Genomic DNA, 23,354 nt, shown 5'->3' with positions numbered 1-23,354 from the left:
TCGACCACTGTAGTTAGAAGCCCATCTGCAAAGAGCAGCAACATCTGCAGCTAATTCAGCCCCCAGTAGGATCTTAAGTTATTGGAGGAAAAAAAGGTGAGTACACATTAGCAGGTGCTAGCTAGCAGCCTGTATCCAACATACTAAACAGCATCTGAGAAACACCAAATTTTTAACATGAAACTTCTTTATTTTTCTGTATTTTGCTTTTACTGGTTTTGACCACTTGTTCTGATTTAGAGAGGGGACCTCTGTGGATAATTCAGCTCCAAGTAAGAACTGCCACACAGCGCCAAATAAACACTGGTTTGTAACCTGAAACTGCATTAATATTATTTAATCACCTGGTCTGTTTGTTTTGGAGAGGGAGGAAGAGACCTCTGCGGATAATTTGGCTCCCGCTGAAAACCTGCTGAACAATAAACACTGAAGGAATTCTAACTAGGAGAACTTGCACCTGGTTGCAGTCTGCAATCCACACTGCTGGATGCCATTAAATCCCTCTATATTTTACACACTTGACCTTTAATAAATGCATTGTCCAAAAAAACTTAAAAGAAAATATTTCTGCAACTTATTGTAGTTTAGGTGTCACAATATGATTGGAGAATGATAATGCCTGGAACAGTCAATTACCTTAATTACATTTTCACTAAGTATCAGATGGAATTGTTATGTTACTTTAGATTATGTCCACTATATTTCCCTTTTATCCTCCTGTCTTTTTAGCATAGCAACATAGTTTAGCTGTTGAACTTTCAAAATTCAAAACGCTTTCTGAAGCACCAGTGAAGTCTGAAGCTTGTGATATCACCAGTCACATGGAATATTCATTTGACACAAGATCTGATAAAATGTATTGAAACACACATGAAACAAGCTTCTGTATCATCGGCCCATCTCTGATTTACAGTCCATACTTTTTAGCACCACCAACCATTTTTACCGAAGGCTGAAATATGTCTTTCTGACTGGTGACTGACACATCAGCTGTCGAACCACTGGGCAACAACAACAGAAACTATGAAGACTAAAAAGACGAGAGCTACAGCATCAACTGGCACTGCCAGCCTCCGCAACAGAAGGTCGAGGAAATATTGGCAGATGGTTGGGCTGTGAAACATATCTAAGGTTTTAGAACATGCAGAAAAAAAGATATTTTAGGGCTCATCTATCAGCTGTGCTCAAGACAGAGATGTAAATAGCACAAACTGCCAACAGCGCTGCCGTTATGACATATCATCCCCCTAATGATGGGGCAAACGCTGTCCTTTAATGAGCCCACAGGGAAAACACTCCAAGGTAGGACAATAATGTTGTGCATGCAGGTCTAACTGTGTTTGCAGTAACATGCACATCCAGCCTTTGCATGATTTACTCAAACATATTTGGCAACTAAGACGAAATATCTGCCTTCTCTCCAATACAATGGAACTAGGTGGCACTTGGCTCGTGGTGCTCAATGTTCTTATGTTTCTTGTATTGTTTTGTAATTTCATTTGTTTTTCGTTGTTGTATCGGACCCCCTTGAAAACGAGATGATGCATCTCAAGGGGTTTATCCTAACAACAAAGAGCCAAAAAAAACCCCAAAAAAACACTCAACAGCAATGTCTCTTTCCAGCTTCCTCAAGATAATCCAGACCTTGTTGTGAGCAAATTTATGTAGGGTTTTCTTTCTTCTGAACCACACCAGCCAACCGAATCACTGTGCAGAAGGAAGTGTGCATCTACTGCTAGCTCACCTAGCATCACTGGGCTAGCCAATGTTAAAGCCCAGCCAAGAGGACACCATCAATGTTTACATCTCACACTGCCATGAGCATGTCCATGAGTAGGTCCTTCTGTGTTGTGTTACAGTTGGCAGGTGTAGTTCAGCAGGAAGCAAATCAAAACAGGAATCAGGACCCAGTTACTAAAAATAATCACAGACTTTGTTGTGAGCAGTTTCATGTTGGCCAACCATATCTCCATGCAGAAGGAAGTGTGCATCTACTCATGAATGAGAGGTTTGTGTTCATGACGGCATGAGATGTAAACATTAATGATGTCCTCTTTTGCTGAACTGTGATGTTAGCAAGCTCAAATGTGCTAGATGAGCTAGCAGTAGATGCACTCTTCCTTCTGCACGGTGATACAGTAGGTGGGTGCAGTTTGATAGAAAGAAAATAGTTCCTACATGAAACTGCTCACAACAAGGTCTGTGGATTATCTCGAGTAACCAGGTCATGATTTCTGAAAAGAGACATTGCTGTTGAGTTTTTAAAATGTATTTTTTTGGCACTTTGAGCACCACAAGCTGAGTGCCATCTAGTTCCATTATACTGGAGAGAAGGCAGACATCTCTACAGCCGTTGTCTGCAACACTGGGTGACTCACACCAAAACAATGTGGATCAATAAATAGCACTGCAGGTAAGAGGATGAGGAAAAATGTGAACTGTCCCTTTAAAAAAAGCAGGCATGGCCACATGAACACACACATCCAGTTCCAAGAGTAAAATTACTTTATTTTTGCAGTGCATTTAATACATTTCAATCCTATGATCAATCACTGTTAATAACCTCATAAATCTACTTCATGTTAAACACATACTGCAGTAATTGTGATTCCTACAGTATGTAGTGTATAATGTTGAGTTCACTGTCTGTGTGAAACAGCTGCCCACGTCCCAGCTGTGTAAGTAATGAGTTCGACTGCTCTTTCGTGCAACATATCACACTTCATCCTTAGCCTGCATGTGACAAATTCCTTCAATATTTTTGGTGTAAAAGATGCAAACATACAATTCAAATATTAATGCTGAGTGAGTAACTGTAGTGTGAATAATCTGAAATAACAGCAACCATCTACGATCTATTTGGTTGGCATCCACCAATGGCAGTCATTTTGTGTGTAGCCACATCACACGCTGGATGAGATTTTAATATAAAATTTATCTTAATCGTATTTAAGAAACAATGCATCTGACTAAAACGTGAAATTTTGTGCCATGCAATTACTTGTGAAATAATTTATTCCCAATGGCAGTTGTGTGGCTACAAAGTAATCATCCTAAAAACCGTGTTCGCTGGAGGTCTGAAGGCTGCCTGACTGGAATAGCTGCTGAACTGAAAGAGGATAAGTGGCGGCGTGGCCTTTTCCCTTTGAACACTTATTCACTTAACTCATCACTAATGGGCTCACGGAGCTAGGACGCACAGCTGAGCCACTGGCTGTAAATAGGCTTTCACCATTGAGCTAAACACAAATAAATACAGTACAGTACACACACACATACACACGCACTCAAACATACACAATATGTCTACACAAATGCTCAGTCACCCTCACATCCATTTCTGTGCAAATGTAATAGTTCAAAGAGTTGTTGTGCAAATTCAAGAATATAATACACACCAAGGACACTCCCTTACATCCACTTAATTATGTGTAACTGCATTGAATGTGAAGCTGGAGCGTCTAATGTTATCCCTGAAAAGAAAGTTTGTTTTAGTGTAGGCGTTGCCAGAGAAAGGTGAAGGGAAGCAAGTAGCTGCCCTGTAGAATCAATATATATATATTTTAAAAGCAGCCATATCCGCCCTTGATGGGACCATACTGTTCATATATGACCACACTAGGAGGGGAGGAGGAAATGCACCGACCTCCTTCCATCCCGTGTTCTATTTCTTCCCCAAAACCCCCCTGCGGATATCTTCCTCCTCTGAAGAAAAAGCAATCAGGCTGAGAACAGTCCTCCTGCAAGTTAGCCAGCAGGGGTCAAGCAAGTCCTTCTCTCAGCTCCGATCAAACCCCTCCTCTTACAGGAGCTGCAGAAAAGAGACTGACACCTAATTCCCCTGCTCCTGTGGAGAAGGCTAAAGGCAGTGTTTGGGAGTTGGATGCCTAGTTGGAGCCCTCTGTCGTCAGTTCTCCACGTTGGCCCTGAGTGTGCGAGGCTTGAGTCTTTGATGCAGCCGGTGGTCCTGGCTGGACGCCCTTCGCAGGGGAGCTGGAGAGTTGAACTGCGGGTTGGTGAGGCCCAGCGTCTGAGTCTTGATGGCTCGCGGCATTGCCCTGCTGCAGCTCACCGAGCGTCTCTCTTCCACGCCCGTCTGGGACTCGAGCTGAGCCTCGCACAGCTCCAGCAGTGACACTACCTGCTCCCTCAGCGTCAGGGATTTGAACCTGCGACCTGCCAGGTAGAAAAAGGCTTCCACAAAGGCTTGTACTCCCATACCTGCAAAACACAAAGTATGGTTGAGGTGAGGCTACAGACATGCATTTAGTTACCTGTGGACAGAGCCAGGTTCGCTTTACCCTTGGTTACAGTGTTTAACTAAGCTAAGCTAACCGATTGCTGGCTGTTGCCTTATACGTAATGTACAAAAGGTGAGAATGGTATCGATCTTCTCTTCTGAGTCTCTGTCAGATAGCAAATAAGCACATTTCCCAATACGTCAAACTAAGCCAAGTAAGACAAATACCTGTTTTCGATTATGTTAATCAGTCTCCTGTAGCCAGACCTATCTCCACAGGTAAGAGAAAGGTCTGGAAGCACTCATTATCATTCTGCTATGGAGGGAAAAAAACCCTCTGTCTTCTCTGTATTTTATTTATTTATTTATTTATTATTAAGATATTTTTGGGGCATTTTTAACTTTATTTGATAGGACAGACAAGTGTGAAAGGGGGAGAGAGAGAGGGAGTGACATGCAGCAAAGGGCCACAGGCTGGAGTCGAACCCGGGCCGCTGCGGCAACAGCCTTGTACATGGGGCGCCTGCTCTACCACTAAGCCACCAACGCCCCTTCTTCTCTGTATTTTTTAAGAACAATTACAATTGTGTTGGCTAGCACTAAGCCCAGGATGTGGCAACTGTGCCCTTGCCAAATAGTGTTGGGAGGTACTGTCACTAAAATTCTTCATTCTCCACACAGGAAAACGCCACAAAAACAGTAGGCCTGACAATCATATGTCACTGTGTAAGTCAACTTTTAGAGATAAAAAATACAAACAACATAATCGGTGTCCTAGAGATGAAACCTGACTTTAATTTGACTCTAGAGTAGCTTGTGGACCCATTAAAACCACAGAAAATTTGCTGGCTGTACATGGCTCTAACAGAACATTTTTACAAGTATGTCACAGACGCTCGTGCGAAGTGGAACTAATGGGTACACTGGTGAAGTCAATGGCAGAGTTAAAAGATATGTGAAATCAAATATCAACTGACAGTCAAAAAACAGATCAACATCAGGCATGAGTGCCTGGGCTTTTCCGAGGTGCATTCATGAGTTGTTTTGTTCGTTATAGATCTTTACAACAATTCACTAAATCAACAAAGCAGGCTGTAGTTGTTTTTTTAAAATAACTTTGCATGCATGTGTGTTCATGTGTGTTAGTACACAGCAGAGTCTCAGTCTCTCCTGAAATGTAAGTTTAACATCATAGTATGGTGACTGATTTCGAAAGAACGCTTTTAAAATTTAAAAAACAAAAGTGCATTAATGGATAACACAAATGCAAAAGCCACAATAGAGGTGAGCCTCAATGGATGTTGAAAATGAAACTTGCTTGCTACAGAAGTGAACATTGTTTCCTAGTTAACTATGATTACTATAAATATGTGATTGTCACAAATGAGCAATGTCTTTTTCATATTTACATATTAATATATTCTGCTATCTAACATTAGGGTATTACAAAGCTAGCTCTGCAGTAACATTAGCATGACATCATTTAGCTAACGTAAGTCAATCAGAAAACTGTAACCTAAGCTGTAACCGTGGATGATGACACAGTGATATTAGGCTGATATATGGTAGGTCATGCAGCACTTTTAATAAGTATCGCTTGACAGAAATGAAACAGTTGCACGTTGTTTTCAATTCACGATTTTTGCATTTGTGTTTTCTGCTAATGCGCTTGTGCTTTGTTGAGTTTACAAAGCGTTTTGCAGGTCTTTTGAAACATCTTGGCACCACATCATCAGCGCTTAAATCCACATTTAGGATTCTCTCTATTAATATTCGGAGATCAGTACAATAAGAATTCAGATATCAATATACTATAAAAATATACCTCTGTGTATGACTGTTAACATATATTAGCCGTGTGTGTTTGCCACCAAGAGAAGAACAGAAACAGCTAATTACACCAATGAGCTGCTGCTGCTCTAGAAGTGTACAGACAATGAGAGAAGAAGATGTGATCAGTTTATCATCCTAATTTTATAATTTTCAAATCTTGCCTTGGGGGACCAAGGTCAGAGAGGCTGAAGGTCAAAGAATGAATAAGAAAACAATGAACTGATCAGAAAACAAGAGTGTGAGCTGAATTTTCACCCAAAGGTCTCCTTAATATTTCTTACTGCAGTCTTGACCTAGAAGAGGAAAACAAATGAGCAGAAAGCAAAGAAATCCATGAAGCGAAGAAAAAAAAAGAATGAATAAAATGCTAATTCACAGTGGACTAACATGGTGAGAGTTAATAGGTCATTTTCTGTGGTATTATTAAAATCGTTCCAGATCAGAATAAAAATCCTGTGCAAGAGAGGGTTTTCATAAATTCCTACATGTGTCCTTTTAAAACTTTGCTGCATTTTCCAAAAAAGAAACCACATCGTAATTTGTAAATACTAGTTTTCTGCCACTTCTTGCTTCCCCACAATCCTCCGAAGCACACACACAGAAATAACAGACCCTGACACTTCAGTCTCCCTGAATACGTATGAGCTCATTCTAAATTCAGCCCACAATCTCCTCTGTACAGACCCTTCCATCCTGGGCCATGGGATCTCCATCCATCCGCTCCGCCTCGCAAACATTCCTTGCAAGGTGCTATGTCTGAATAATTCATGTTGGATAGTCTCTCCGCTGTCACATTGTGATCTCAGCTCATTTCAATTACGGTAGCGCAGTGTCAGAGGGAATCTGACAAAGAATGACAAGCAATTATCTCCAGGCACATTATTTGCTCCGAGTCTCAAGGATACCCAGTTCTCTGTCCTCTACATGTTGTTTCTTTGTGGGGGGGGGGCTTGTTTTTGCATGTACTTGGTGTGTGTACATGTGTGTGTGTGTGTGTTACCTGCTTCTCTAGAGTCAGGCATCGTTCCTGCCCAGCGACGTGTAATGTCTATGTAGAGGATGTCTACTGAAGCCATGGAGAAGTTACTGTTGCTCAGCTTACAGGTCCTGAAAGCAATCAGGAAATGTTAGATGTTAGTTCACGCCGAATCACATGTAGTCAGCCCTTCTTACAGTCAGAAATAAAGTCAACATGTTTTTTAAAGTATTGATAATTGTTTTTTTTAAATTGTTAAAATGAAGGAAAAGGTCTTTGCATAAAGTAGTTGAGATATTTCACCAAAGATTTGATTGGTTGTATGGAAAGAAGTTAATAGTATTATCAAATGAATTTAAAGAAGAAATACTGGCTCAATAAACATGATTTGTCTTTTGACTATATGTGAAAGGTGGTCCGCTGCCAATAAGAAAGATCTTAATAAACTTCAATTAGCCCAAAATAAGACTACGGGACTTGTTCTTCATGCTCTGTATCGTACATGTATTACTGACTTGCACTGACTGTCATGGCTCTCAATTGAAGCCAAATTACTACTAGAGAAGCTGTATTATTAGAGAAACCCAAATCTTTATCAGCTCTGCTAGAGTTCTCTGGAAAAACACATGCATATCTGTATGTGGACTAACCTTTTGAAACATGTAGTTATGAGCAGGGTTTCTCTAGACTGAAACAAGTGACCAAACAGTATTGCAGCCGAAATACATGGTGCACAGATGCGACACATCACGTAAGCAGAGTGAAGCAGGTTTTTTTAGCTGCTACACAGTCTCCATCTTTGAAGCGTGTGGTTGTGCCACCTTTACTGTGTTTGTATTGAGTTTAACCAAGTGATAATGCAGCTGGTTACGGAGGGTTTGGAAGCATATGCCAAATTAACTGGTACTGAATTGATTGACTTGATTGCTTTAACAACATGACACATTGATTTGATGGATTTATTTTAATGTGACATGGAAAAACACACAAAAGGTCACCTTGCTGTGTCACATTGCCTCTGGAACAATGAGGTATTCATTACACAGTTCTTTGTTGTTTTTACTTGTTGGAGCGCCATGGAACCAAGCATAGCAATAAATAAATAGAACAACAACCATAAATTTAACGTTGAGCAGTATGGTGAAGCTTCCATGGTCAGTGTAGTAGCTTCAATTGATTACATTAGACGCCCTCTGCTCCGCATCCATTACATGGCGAAGGCATGACCCGCATACTGCGGCAGACATGTCTTGCCGTGACCGCAACCCATGTATTTTAGCTGGGAATTAAAAAGTGCTTTCTCTTGTAAGAAGTGAAGTCATTACACATGTGTTTCTATGTAATGCCATCCTTGTTTTCATGAATCTGAAAGACTGCCGAGAAGAAAAAAAATAAAAATAAAAAAACTTTCGATGATTAACAACGTTTAGCTTTAAAAAAACTGAACATTGGTTGCTACCTATACTTTGAAAAAATGGACTGCATTTAAAAGAAATAATTACGGTTTAGCGATTCTAAGCTAATGACAGCAGAAAGGCAAAGGCTACGTAGGAAACGTCATCATTGAAATGATGCTGCCTGAGGCAGAGGCAGAGTAGTGTGGGTCATGCCTTCGCTAAAGTAGGGGAAAAATATCACACCGTGGTGAGTGTGAGCTAGCGCCCAGTAACACTGGTAGCTCTGTCAGTACTGTTGCCATTGTTAACACTACACTGCTAGAAACTGCCATTTTGGCTCACTGAGGTGAGAGCCGTGTGCATATATTGCAAGTTTAATGAAAGTAAAAAATAGTTTGTGTATCTGCCCCATGATTGAGATTCATCCTAAAACTGAATGGGTTCTTTCTTGGCCCATGCTACACCCTTTCACTGAGTTTCAAACAAATGAGCAAATGGACTCACGCACCAAAAACTCGACCTTCTTAGTGGAGGTACTAAATAACATTTTGTACCTGATGAAGGTTCGGAAGGCAGTGGGGCCCAGACGCATGTTACCCTTGACCCCGAGGAAGCGTATGAACAGAGCTGCGATTCTCTCCACCAGCCGCAGGTAGTTGAACTGTTTGGTGTACTTGGGGTAGACCTGCTTCAGACACAGCGAGGGCAGAGCTCCTTCATCCGGGCCTCTCTCTTGTATCTCCGCCTCCATGGGGATCTCCTCCCCGTGTTCAAGCCCACCAGCCCTCTGCTGGGAACTACGGCCATGAAACAGAACAGAAACAAAAACAACAGTTTATCATACATTTTACTGCATTGGATTTCAATGACGAGCATTTAACCAGCAGCTCTGGGGATTTAAAGACGACAAAAGCCTTTACATTTTCTGCTTGTTGTGCTGTCCAGGAGCCTGGCTGAGTAATGGCCCTCAAGCCCTGCAGGACTGAAGCACAAGAACACAGGGCCAACCCAGAGAGCTTTTGTCAGCTAAGTTACAGATCACCTGAGGTAGATAAATGCACCGAGATTTTCATTTGAGTCTGCACTTACAGCCTGGCTTGGCGGGGGAAACGGGAAAAATAATGTTGTATGAAAGATAAATAACTCTTTTCCCTCTCTCATCTCACAGCCTCTGTACAGCCTTTTCACTGTGCTTACATCCACAACACTAAATGCATCAGTAGCATGATAAATATACATGCTACGGCTTTTGCATTTAGAAATCTGTTCTGAATTCTTATGAAGAAAAAGCTGATATTTCTCACCAAGTTCAGATACGTAAGTTAAACAAAGCTCAGAAAGGAAGGAGACTTCTAATGGGAGCAGCAGTGTGACTCATAAAACACTGCATACCCAGGAGATGCCTCTTGAAAAGCTATGGTGGATCTCTGCAGTGGTTTTATTCTGTACAGGACATTAGTCAATGAAAGCATGCGCTTGGAAAAAGACCCATACTGCCAATTCAATTGCAACTGCAGTGCTGATGGTGGACAAATTGTGCTTTTAGAGTTTAATTATTGACATCACATTAGATGCTTTGAATGTCGATGAGGCAGAAATATCAAAGCACTTATGTCAGTTACCCAAATAGGCCAAAACAAAATCCATCACCATAGATCAGTGGCACAAAGTCGTCAAAAGATGGAAGTTCCATGCAAATAACGTATTGATTTGATTTCAAAACACCGAAAGAAAGCCTTTGCAAATACAAACCAAGCCTCCAGGAAAAGTGTTGAGCTGTGAGGCAATTTCGGTGTAGTAGCTGGAGTCAGAATTTTGCATGCATGCTGGCCCAAAATGACTGTTTTCTCATTCACAATCAGTATAAAAGTAACAGCTGTAAAATGATATCATATATTATATTATATATAGAGTGTCAAACACTCTGTGGTGGCTTTTTGTAATATAGGAATTTGATCCATTAGATTTAATAAAAATGAAAAGGTACCCTGAGGAGTTTTCTCTCAAAAAATCCTCCTTAAATTCAGTTTCTCTCCAAAAGGTACTGTGTGTATGATCAAGACCTAAAATAACTTGTTAAATTTATTTATTTCAACATAAAATATTTGCAACACCAATAAAAAAGCTCAAAACTCTTATTGTTTGGATCCATGTATGCTAGCTTGCTATCTTCTTCCCTGCATTTTTCTGGCATATTGCTATGTTTCTTGGTGCATGACTGCCACCTGTCGATAAGTAGAATAGTGTAAAACCATTGGCAGAAATGTGTATCACATGACCACCATGCTCATAGTTGCGTGTACTTGTCCCCAAGTTACAAGAACACAAGTGAGAACACAATAGCAGGTGCTGGACGATGGCCGTGTCTTCGATGAGACATACAGCATCGGAGAAACACTGATTTTTAACGTGAAGCTTTAGTCTGTATTTTTACCAGTGTAAATCACCAGGTCCTTTTGTTATGGAGAGGATACGACCTCTGAGGATAACTTGGCTCCCAGTAAAAACCTCCTAAACAATGAACACTGAAAGACTACCAACTGGGAAGAAGTTTCAGCTGGTTGCAATCTGCAATCCTCACCACTAGATGGAACTGAATCCCCCTAAATCTTATACGCTGCTCTTTTAATTCCAACTTCTACTGTACGTGTAATTTGTCTGCGATGTAAAGCCAAAGCTCACGATTTATGTGCTAACACTGTACAGTCCAACTGTCATGTCACCTTTTACACTGTATATGCAAAATAGAATATTAACGGCTCGTTTGCCCCAGCACACCTTTCTGGCTGAAAGACTTGTAGGAAAGCCCAGAGGCAGTAGAAATTAGCTTGCTAGCTACACCAGCATGGTTCACAATAATGCTTTCTTGCCAATGCTTATCTCGTCCATATAGGTTTTTATGGGAAGAGGAGAAAACATTGAAAGAGGCTCATATGCTGCTGCCTTAGCTAGACCAACTTGGCCTCTATATTTTTCTTCCACATGATGCGTCGTGTGCGTTGCCATGGAACTTCAGATGCCTTGTTTGCCTCTTTCCACAGGCAAAGTGAGAAAAGAGGCACTGATCTTGGGTAATCAGCTCGTGGCTCTGCTTTGAATGTGCAAGAGCCTGACAATGGCTGACCAAAATTTCTGATGTCAGAAATTCATCAGATTCTCCAATGGTCGTCGGGAGCAGTTGACTGGGCCATGATCGGTCATTGCTTTCCCCTGTACACTGCACAGCAAACAAAGCATGATAAAGCTGAAATTAGGTCCCACTCCAAAATCAGATCAAAAACAGGCTAAAATCGTGTATTTCCAGTTCAAGAGATCTCAAAGAGCAAAATCCAAAGAATTAGTTATTAATGATTAGTTACCATCCCACTATTTTACACCTCTTTCAAGTCACAGTTCATTTTTTTGATTGTTGCCGTTCATACCCTCTGCCTGTCTCTCCCCGGCAGTGATCCCATTGTGCTTCTCCAGAGGGATTTGCCTTGTCTTATAGAAAATGAAGAGGAGTAATGTGTTCTGCTGTTTTTACCCTCAGGAATGTGTGGGCGTGTACAGACTGTGTCTAAGTGACATCTCCATCCCTTTCCTGTTAGCCTTGCTTCATCTGTTACTGTAGGACAGTGCCTATTACACCTTTATGATTCTTATTAGTTCATGAAGTGCAGTGACCTCAAATAATTCCCACCATAGCAACCTGAGCAGAGGTCTCATCAGCCAGAACAAGTGAAAACACCTGTGTGGGTGTGCAGGGCCTTTAAAGACAACTCCTATGGTCAACACACAAGCACCAAAGAGAAACACAAAGGTACATTCACGTCAAGGGAATACAGTGCTGCTGACTTTTATGAGGCAGTTTCTTTCTCCATGAATTAGTAAGCAGTGTGAATGGCACTGAGAGAGCACTGCTGAATGTTTAATAGAATCAATCATCCCTCGGCAGCCAGAAGGACACCACCCACATGTATTTAGACAGGACAGGCTCAGCTAAAAACGGACACATCTTCAACAGAAGCTGACAGCCAGACAGACAGTGAGGGGAATGTCGACAAACATTCCCTGCAGACAGAGGAGAAAATGATGGAGGCGAAGCAAGAGGGTAAAAGGTGAAGAACGGCAGGTTATTAAAAAGACATACAGAGGGCTTGGTGCCAAATGTTAGTTGAGTGTATGCAATGAGGGCCAGGCCTAATTTAGCTGTCATTACCCAGCATAAATGCTATTTCTGGCCTTCTGGTGAATAAATCTTCAAAGCTTTTACACACTGTAAAAAAAAAAAATAAAAAAAAAAAATTCTGAAAAAGGTGCCGGATGTGTCTATGAAAAGAAATCAAAATTGTCCGCACACTTATCTCCGTTTCAGAAATCTGAATTTATTGCCTGAGCTATTCTCAGAGCATGAGTCATACCAGCACACACACACACACACACATTAGTCTCTCACATGTAACAAAAGACTTGTGTGTTTAAATGATTTAAAAATTGTGACAATGTAAAAGGGGTCACTCGTGGTGATGAACTTACAGATAATTATCACCCATATCTACAGCTCCCCTCTGCTTTCATGGAGCTTCATATCCAGTTTCAGCTCATTACTGCAACTTATCTGTTGTGGTTCACTCTCACCGCTCTTACAGTGCTATTTTTGGACGCAGCAGGCAACTGTTTTCAGCCATAAAAGCTCCAAAAAACCCACTGTACATTGACTCCTCAGCACCAAATGGCAGACAGACACCGTTAGTGACTAGGTGGTGAACACAGTGGAGAATTTCGTAAATACAAAGACATATTTTCCTCACCAAAAAAAAAAAAAAACAACAGATCTAAAACACAGTAAATAATTAATTTGCCTTCACCAGTGGCCAGAAATGGTTGCCCTGTGACTAATGGATGTGTTAATAAGTAACTATTTGCTTCAAGACGAACTATTATGTTTTTCCATATTTTGTGTCTTATATATTATTTTACATTGTTGGAAGCTCATGTTAAATGCCAAAGTTTCAAATAATGAGGCAGAAATATTTCCACTCTGGCTACAGTATGAAACCATGGCATGCCAGGTTTCTTTATATGGTCATCTGCTTCTTGCATACTACTGCAAGTGTTTACATTACATAGTGTGCGCCGTGCACTGCTATAGTACATGAAGCAACATGCTGACATGCTAACATCAGTGAAATGTGTAAACTTGGGTTATATCTTTGTGTTTAGAAGCTGTTGTTGGAGATTTTTCATGGTAGAAAGTGCAGCTATTTTCCATTACAGGCCTTACCCAGCTGCAAGTATACTGCTAACTAACATGTAGCTACATGCTAACATCAGGAAAACGTAATATTGGTTAATATTGGTTGCTGCTAAACTTCTCCCTGATTTCAGATCATATTTCTGTTGGAACATGTCCGATTGTGTTTACAATCTTTTACTGGACAGACAGTATGAGAAAAATAGTTTTTTGACCATTAAAGCGTGTAAATACGTTCCAGTAGAAACTTTGAATAAAAGTTTAAACCTGAAAAGGAGCATAACAGGTCCTCTTAAACCTAAAAGTTGTCAATGGTGTGTCACAACTTTTTGCCGCCCCTTAGTGGCCAAAAAAAAATCTGTTAATTGAGGTTCAACATGGGGGTTATGAGCATTTAATCAAAGCTTCCACAGTGACACAGTGAAGAAACATCAACTTAAAAAACACTGAATTTTGGACACCTGCTTCAACCTTAGTTACCTTTGACTTCAGTCAGTCCACCTCTGCACTTACCATTTCTTTTTATGCAGATGATGCTTTTGTAATCGTGTCACTTGCACCCTATTTTAAGAAATGTGTGCCTACCAATATCAGCTTTTTGTTCTCGCCCACACTCACACACACCTCTCATAATGGCTCATAAATCACCCACAGACACATCATACACAGGATTAATGAGCTGGGTGCTTGAAGTACATTTCTGAGAGTCACTGATACCATCACACCATCCTCCTCATGATTCCCCATTTACCTCTACCCCCTTTTCTCAAAAATGCCACTTTCTCCCCCTTTGTTCTGCCATTTTATATATTACTTATCTCTCTTACATAAGCTCTCACTCTATCTCCTTGAAATAGCAACACCTTTTTTATTGGCTGCACCTTTGTATTGTGTGCCTGGTCAGTTCTCACCTCTCTCCCACTTTATCTTGACAGGTCAAATTCATACGGGGGTGACTCCAGTGCAAACTCTGCGTTCTGAATGGCTGAATCTCATCTATCCCACTGCACAACAGCTGTCAGCAACAACAGCACAGGGGTATTTACTTACAGGTGCACCATCTGTGCAGCAAACAAAATCGCTTAACCTCTCGTAACAATTTCAGGAACATTTTGTTTGTTTTCCAAAAGACTACTTTTTAATGATGCTGAAAGTTTGCAGAAGAGAAAATGAAAGTGATTCAGACCCTTGCCATTAAAATAAAACTAAACTGAATCTAAATCTATGCATATGAATGGCAGCTTAAAAGGTCAATCAAAAGACTGTCTGGGTCTAATGCATAATGGTTACCCAATTTCTGTTTCACTTGCTTATTTTCCTTAATCAGCTGGAGTTTGTTTTTCCATCAAAGCAATCAAATTAACAAAGAAACTTGCATTAATCATGTCAGCCTTGTTCACTTTTTACACTCTTAGGTGGATCTGTGATGCTGGAAATTCTTTTGTCAACTTCGCTAATGCCCATGGCAGAAAGAAACTGAGTACATTTACCAAGTACTACAATAGGCCTGTTTCCACCGCAGGAACTTTGGGGTAATTTCATGGGGCCGGGGCCGTTGGTGCGTGTCTCCACCGCAGGAACCACCCCCGAAGGACAGAGTTCCAGAACTTTTACAGGGGCTAAACAAGTCCCTGCCTCAAAGTAGGTACTCAGAACAGCCCCGAGAAACTCCTGGCTGGGGCTTGGGGATTACTTGGTACTGACTGGATATACTCAAGGCGGGATGTGACGTTTTGTAAATAACAACATGGTTATCGTAGATTAGCTGGGCTAACCGTTAGCTGTTTGCGGTGTCTGTAATAACTCAATAAACGGTCCGTGAAAAAAATATTTTTTCCAGCGAATATCTTAGTTACAACATGATTGAGCTAGCAAAGCAGTTTTACTAAAGGCACGATGTGACGTCAACAGAAAGCGACAAAATAGCCGGCATTTTTAAAACTCAGCAGACAAGGGTTAGCTCGTTCATAGCTTCCACCGCCATGTAAACGAAGAGACACGCCAGAAACCCAGCAACCACCTCAGCTCCTTCCATGTTGATTATCGTCTTTCTTAGTCTGCTTTCTTCTTCTTACTTCTGCTTCGTATTTCTGCTTTTTCTTCTTTCTTGTTGTTCTTCTTTGTTTGGTTCTTTGCCGCATCGCAAAGAAACACATCGCCTCCTCCCAACCTTCCCAGATGGTTTCATTTGAATAACTGTTCTAAGTCCAAAGAGGTAAAATATAGAGAGATGAAGCCCCTCCCCTACCAGTTGTCTACCATGAGACCTTATTTCAGAAAAATTATGTACGGTAGTTTTTGACGAGAGAATTTTTTGATGCCGTTGGAACTGTGCCATGAATTACACATATTGTCAATTTAAAAGATGATTTGGCATGTCAAGACAGTCTGTTGTAAAACTGTTAACGTCTGTGAAAATACGTAATTAGAACAACTACACAAGTCATGTAAGTAACCTCATACCTTTATCTTTCACTGAGGCTACGATGAGTTTCATATTGGGATACACTCACATGAGGAACGAGGTGTGCTAATTTCTTTGTATCCCGGTTTTGTTGGATGAAACACATCATGTAAAATAAAGTCACATCTGTGCATCAAACATTGCTGAGTTACCTAGCTAGCTGGTGGTGGTGACATATTTTGTGAGACAAAAGATTCAGTTAACTGATCGGTTTCACACAAAACTAAATGGCAGTATGGCAAACCTAAGATAAACTGCGACTTTCTTCACTTGCAAGTTTATCTTTTAACTTCACAAACGTGAAATTCATGGCACAATTCAAACGGGATCAAAAAATTATTTGTCTCCCATTGTTGACTATTGTACATATTTTTTTCCAAAACAAGGTCCCATGGGGGACACTGGAAGGGGAGGAACTTCGCCTCTTTAAACAATATTTCAAAAATATATAAGATTAGAGGGCGGCACGGTGGTGTGGTGGTTAGCACTCTCGTCTCACAGCAAGAGGGTTGCCGGTTCGATCCCGGGCGTGGGAGCCCTTCTGTGTGGAGTTTGCATGTTCTCCCTGTGTCAGCGTGGGTTCTCTCCGGGCACTCCAGCTTCCTCCCACAGTCCAAGGACATGCAGATTGGGGACTAGGTTAATTGATAACTCTAACCGAAGGTTGCCGGTTCGATCCCGGGTGTGCAGAGTTGCATGTTCTCCCCGTGTCAGCGTGGGTTCTCTCCGGGCACTGCGGCTTCCTCCCACAGTCCAAAGACATGCAGACTGGGGACTAGGTTAACTGATAACTCTAAATTGTCCATAGGTGTGAATGTGAGCATGAATGGTTGTCTGTCTCCTGCAGCATTATTAATTTTGTTCAAACATTAGCTGATGATACTTTTGTACTTTTAGTTACGTAGGAATTTCAACACAGGACATTTAATTGTAATGGGATATTTTTTTACTGTAGTTTTCTTCACACACAATTGGCTTAATTTATGATGAATAAAATTCAGTGTGGCAGAATATGTCTTTTCCACCAGACAAACATGTTGGTACAATGCATCCGTCTTTGTGCCAGAGTAAACACACAAAGAACACACAGTGGAACTGAATGATTAATGAGCTCCTATTTTGCGCCCGTGTCGTTGGCTGCAATGATGATTACATTTTTCAGAGCATATCCAATCTAATGGTTAATTTAATAAATATTAGCATTAGCAAGTTGGGACACAATTAGCATATCGCCCCTCTCAACCACAAAACTCAATCACTATCTGCAAAGCTGACAACACACTTCACTGCAATCATGTCAGGAATACTAAATCTTTGTGTTGGGGATGCTCGCATTTTTAGAACCACAACAGAATTGATTTCCAGTTTTGCTGGTCCCGTCCAGTGTACAAGCTTACACTGGTTTGATTTCATGCAAACCGGCTAAGCCGGCATTTGTCATATGACAGACAAACAGTGTTGAGCAAGTTACTTTTAAAATGTAATATAGTACACATTACTAGCTACCTTCATTTGAAAGTAATAAGTTACTTTAAAGTATTACTGTCTGTATAGAGTAATGCTTTACTGATTAAACGTATTATGTGTTTTTTTGCACCAAAATATCTGCAGGAGTACGACTAGGCATAATAAAATGATAGCGGGTCATGTTGTTTCATGGCAGGCAATCAGCACAGAAAGTTTATTGCAGTTCATTACAAATCCAGTGGTGGGCAATATTGTATAGCCTCATGACAGCTCTACTACAGAGCACAGATCTGGCCCATTCATGCATTCACATGCAGTGGCTACCACTTTGTATTACAATGGCCCTCTTGTATTAACAATAGTGTGATGATACAACAATTAACAGGCCTAGACCTTTTTAAATAAACAGACAGCCTTGGACACAAGGACGGACAGGCAGAAATAGTCAATCAAAATCTGATAAATTATTAGGTAGGGATAAATATTTGAATCATCAGATGAAACACATGCACAAATGCTGAGGCTAACACAATAAATGGATTGGCGTGCACGTCAGTCACTATGACAAGCACAAATGAGACAGCAGCGCTGGCAGAGCCATCTGTGGGTTCCTGGTGTGCTGGCGTTCTGACAACTAGAACTAATGCTCAGAATGACCGACCAACACAATGGGTGCATTTGCAGTGCATTCAAGAGACCAAAAAAAAATATCTTCCAGAGGACACGCCAATACTACATTTGCAGATGTAGTAGCACATTCTGACAGATATTTTCTACCTGACAGACTGACCTACCCTACTTTTCAATAGATCTGTTGCTACTGGTAGGTCATTCTGAGCGGGTAGCTCTATTAATCAGAAAACAAGTCAGCTACAACAGCTGACCAGAGAGAAATTTGTTCTTAAGAAGGGGACAGTATGTCGGCCTTGCTCCACTGTTGTAGGGTTGTAGGGTAAATGGAAACACATTTAACGTACATTCGATGCAATCACCCAGATGTGCCGATCACCTGCACAAACCAGAACAAAACAAAGAAAAACAAACCAGAACCCAACTCCTTATTTTCACTGTTTTCAAGTATCCTTTAGAAGCAAAAGCAGAACGGGATATGTTGTAGGCATCACCCAGAGGTGCCAATCACCAGCACCCTTATATAATGTAGTCTATAATGATATGACAAGACACAAAAACCTTTGGGGATATTTGTTCCGGCGACACACTGGTGGAAGGTGTGTGCCAATTAATTTCTGGTGGTTACATGCTAAGTTACATAGTAAAATTAATAATATTATCCAGAATCCTATAAGTAACCTGTTATACTACTTTGTTACTGCAAAATGTAATATATTACTGTGCCGTTACTTTTGTAATGCACTACCACCAAAACTGCCGGCAAATAAGTAAGGAGCCTTCATCAGCAGCCTGCGCCGATGTGTTAGGGTGCTAAATCAAACTTATATTGCTTTACTAATAAGCAATATGACAGCATGATGAACGTAAGCCTATGTTTCTAAACTGACTAATAGCGCCACTAGTGTCTGACAGGTTGTACGCAATTTACTGCTGAGACGAGGCTGGAGATCACATTTCAGTAAAGGTGGGAGCGGGTAGGATGCGCATGGCATACATTGTGTCTGTTTACTAGAAAGTTCATGTGTTTTTTGGGGTGACGAGACAAGACATGGCAGAGTTAGTCTCAAGGAAAACTAAAACTGAACTACTGTAAAACCAACATGGCAACATTTTGGATTTGAAGCAAACATAAGAGGTGAACTGAGAAACGTAGACGAGGCAATGTATAAACAATGCAGGAAAAAGTCACGGGAGTCCCTACACTCTCAGTCACGGACTCGTTCATACTCATTATGTTCCACTCTGTTACGGCCGCCGGTCTTTCCACCTCCATTGTGTGTGTGTGTGTGTGTGTGTGTGTGTGTGTGTGTGTGTGTGTGTATTCAACACTAATTTTTCCCTCTGTGTGCCGAGCTGCCTGCACCTCCACTGGACTCAGAAGCTCCACCTCCTCTGTTCTGATTGGTGCGGCCTCTGCTGCTTCTGACTGCACAGTCCACAGCTCACCTGGGTCCCTGATTGATGCGGCACAGGTGCAGTGGACCAATCCCAGCCATTCAATCAAGACCGTCATCTATAAGTGCCCTGCCAGTCTGTCAGTCTGGGCGGCTGACTGTTGGTGGCAGCTCGCCTCCTTGCCTGATGACTTTGTGTTGTGTTGGTTAGCCCACTCATAGCATTTGTAGCTTGTCATAAGCTTTTGTAGATTTTTGTGAACTTTTGAAGTGTGGCCAGGTTGTTAGAAATTGCTATATATTTGACTGATTCCAAACATTTCCATCCACACTTAGACGATTACCTGTATAGAAACACTAGGTGCAGGGGTGCTGTTTTGTTGTTGTTTGTTTTAAAAGCTGCATTAGACAGTCAGACTTTGTTTTCCCTTTTATTTTTGATTAGATAGATTGTAGATTAAACTCTGAGTGAGTCCTCCTTTTGTTATATTTGTTTTTTGAGTTAAACAGCACCCACCGGCCCTCTTCCTTGGTTTGTTCTCAGTTCTTTGTTAACCAGACTTCCTTCATTTGAGTTGCAATAAACTGCCTTACCTTTTAACATCTGGGTTTTTGTGTTGCTTCCCTTTCCCCTGCGAGCTGGGTTGTAACACACTCAGTAGGGGCTGCTGGGTCAAGTGCGACACCTAATGGTATAAGTTTTGTATACCGGTCCAGTCTGGTGTTGGGTTTAATATCAAGCCAGTTTTAAAATTTTTACACCAGCCCAACCCTAGAAGTACCATTTGTGTTACTGCTGATCAGTTCTTTTTATTATTCAACAGCTGAGTGCTGTCTGTGTAATCTCTAACTACACTCCCAATACACCTGCAACCTATTACCTGATAGGATACCGTCTGTCAATCAGCACTACATTTAGTTATTAATCCTCTTTCAATATATATAACTGGTCAGATATTACAATAACGTTTAGAAATTATTCAAGACACTGCCATGCTTATTAGTCATGGTATATTCCCGCAAACGCAAAGACACATGAGAACTTTATTACATTAACATTATTGCAAGTCACGACATAAACCCTGTCCTTGTCGGTGTCACTGTTTCTTCTACACTAAAAGCAGTGCTTCACTTTTATAGACACACTGAATTATATCACATTCAAGATCGCTAAACTTGTTTCGTTCATGATGCAGCTTGCTCCAGTCTGGACTTAAGCCTCTTTTCACCACATGACTGCAGACTGTAAATACTCAGTCACACTGAGGTATTTTATATAGATATTCTTCCACTATTTAATTGGCTTTAGGAGGCTTAAAATTTGGAGATGAAATGCCTGAGTGTGTCTGGAATACAGCAGTGAAATAAATGGAGGTATGCACGCACAATAAAATGAGCAAAATGATTTAGAACAGAATCAGTTGTCATGTTCATTAAAATCATCAATCAATCATTAAAAGACCATTGTATACTGTATAAAAGAAAGAAACAACAAATATCACTTCCTTAAAGGGACAGTTCACCCCAAAATAAAATTTTCTCCTCACCCGTAGCGCTATTGATCAGTCTACATTGTTTTATTGTGAGTTGCCAAGTGTCTAAGATATCGACTGTATTAATGTCTGTCTCCAAAAAAATGACACTAGGTGGCTTGTGGTGCTCTAAGGGGCAACAAGATACATTTGAAAAACTCAACAGCAATGTCTCTATCCAGAAATTATGACCTCAAGAATATCCACAGACTTTGCTGTGAGCAGTTTCATGTAGGAACAATTTTCTTTCTATTGCACTACATCTGCCAACCGTATCTGGATGCAGAAGGAAGCGTGCATCTACTCATTGACGAGAGGTTCATGTTTGTGACCGCACAAGATATTAACATTAATGGCTTCGTCCTAAGCTGAGCTGTAACGTTATCTAGCTCAGTTGTGCTAGGTGAGCAAGCAGTAGATGCACGCTTCCTTCTGCCCTGTGATAAGGTAGGCGGGTGTAGGTTGACAGGAGGAAAACAGTTCCTACATGAAACTGTGGATTATCTTGAGTAACAAGTATCTTGAGCATGATTTCTGGAAAGAGACACTGCTGTTGAGTTTTTCAAAATGTTTTTTATTTTTTCACTATTTATTTATTCGCACTTTGAGCACCACAAGCTGAGCGCCATCTAGTTCCATTATATTCGGGAGAAGGCAGACATCTCTACGGCCAATATCTCCAACACTCTGCAACTAACACCAAAACATCATACATTGATACATAGCACTAAAGGTCAGAGGAAAAATATGTTTTTTTGATTTTGGGATGAACTGACCCTTTAAAGTAATAATATACTGCTCAAAAATCCCATGGAATGGACTGAAACTGTGTAAGGCTGCAACTAAAGGTTGCTTTCATTATAGCTCAATGGGTGATTTGAGAAAGTAAAAAAAATCTGATAATGATGTATCAACCTATAGTCTTTTATTGATTTATGTTTATAAACACATTGCTGAAGCAAAAATTTGTATAAGGATTCATTGATTTGTTTTATTAAGATTATGACTAAGTTATGTACCGAGTTCTCTCAACTTCTAAATGCTTTCTGGAGACACTGCTACCTTTGGCATTTCATTGATACCCATACATCTGTAACTAGCTAATAGCAGCCAAGCCTGTTGTCGGTGTACCTGAAACTTTCATGATCACTTAATCATTTGGTCTATAAAATGCTCGGGGTGACACATTTAAAACTGCTGATTTTGTCATAGCAAAAGTCCAAAAGTCAAAGATAATGCAACTATTATCACATAAGACAAAGACAAGTGGGAAATTTAATAAGGTTGAACAAGAAAATGTTTGGCGCTTTTTGCTTCAATGGTCAATTACAAAAAATAATTGCAGCTTACTTTGACTTAGTGAGTATTTGATTAATTGTTTAAGCTCAGAATCTGAGAAATATAAAGATACAGATATAAAGGCTTTGAGAAATCCTCGTTAACTCAGGGCCTTAAGTGTAAGTCAACATAAAAAGTATAAGGGACATTAGATTAAAGGATTATGAGTCTCTAAAAGTACGTAAATAGGAATTAGTTGAAAGGAACAGAATTCTAAATGTGTATACGACATTGTACTGTAGTGTAATTCATGCACGGACAAGTACAAGATGTGGTTCTGCTGATTCTGCCGTCTGAAAATATAGCAATGCAGGAGGGAAGAGGATTAAACATATTATAGGCGCATTATATCAATGTGTTAGTGGTCATGAATGTAATAGTTAAGTGGGTATTATCCCAGAGAAGATATCGCTGTCACTTGCAGTACAAAGCAGATCACATATCTGATACAGAAGATAATCTGGAGAGGAGGCAAGAAAGAAGTGAGGAGATGAGGGAAAAAAGAGAGAGAGAGGCAAGACATGGAGATGGCGGTGGAATAGAAACAGTAAATCCTCTTGTCATAGAAGAAAAACAGATTAAGAGGGGGAAAAAACTCTGCAAACCCTAATGGTAAAGGAGATTTATTGCCAGGCACCACACAGGGCCGGCCAGCCAGAGAGATTGAGCCACCGGACTCGTACAGTAATGTGTGAATTTCCACCTTGGCTCAGCTGAATTTAATTTTTCCATTTAACAGGCTTATGGAGAGCTGTTGAGTGGTGCAGAACCGGGCTCTGAGGAGGGATGGGCAGAGTAAGGTGTCCTTAAAAGTGGACTCTTTAAGACCAGCAGACAAACAGTG

General features: G+C 40.7%; 1 protein-coding gene across 2 annotated transcripts in view; it reads right to left on the bottom strand.

Annotated features, from left to right (window-relative positions):
• Window positions 1–2,487: 2,487 nt before the first annotated feature.
• Window positions 2,488–23,354, bottom strand: part of ttll11 (tubulin tyrosine ligase-like family, member 11) — a 38,150-nt gene continuing 17,283 nt past the window's right edge. For both annotated transcript variants that reach the window (XM_033647487.2, XM_033647488.2), the window contains exons 8-10: window positions 9,001–9,243; window positions 7,074–7,180; window positions 2,488–4,221 (exon numbers count right to left, since the gene is read on the bottom strand). In XM_033647487.2, the coding sequence (XP_033503378.2) occupies window positions 3,908–4,221; window positions 7,074–7,180; window positions 9,001–9,243 (664 nt within the window). In that variant the 3' untranslated portion in view covers window positions 2,488–3,907. The remainder of the gene's footprint in view (window positions 4,222–7,073; window positions 7,181–9,000; window positions 9,244–23,354) is intronic.

Source organism: Epinephelus lanceolatus, chromosome 19 (genome assembly GCF_041903045.1).
Source record: "Epinephelus lanceolatus isolate andai-2023 chromosome 19, ASM4190304v1, whole genome shotgun sequence".
NCBI classification, from domain to species: Eukaryota; Metazoa; Chordata; class Actinopteri; order Perciformes; family Serranidae; genus Epinephelus; species Epinephelus lanceolatus.
Note: the sequence above shows the minus strand (reverse complement) of the source record. Positions and strands in the feature narration are given on the sequence as shown.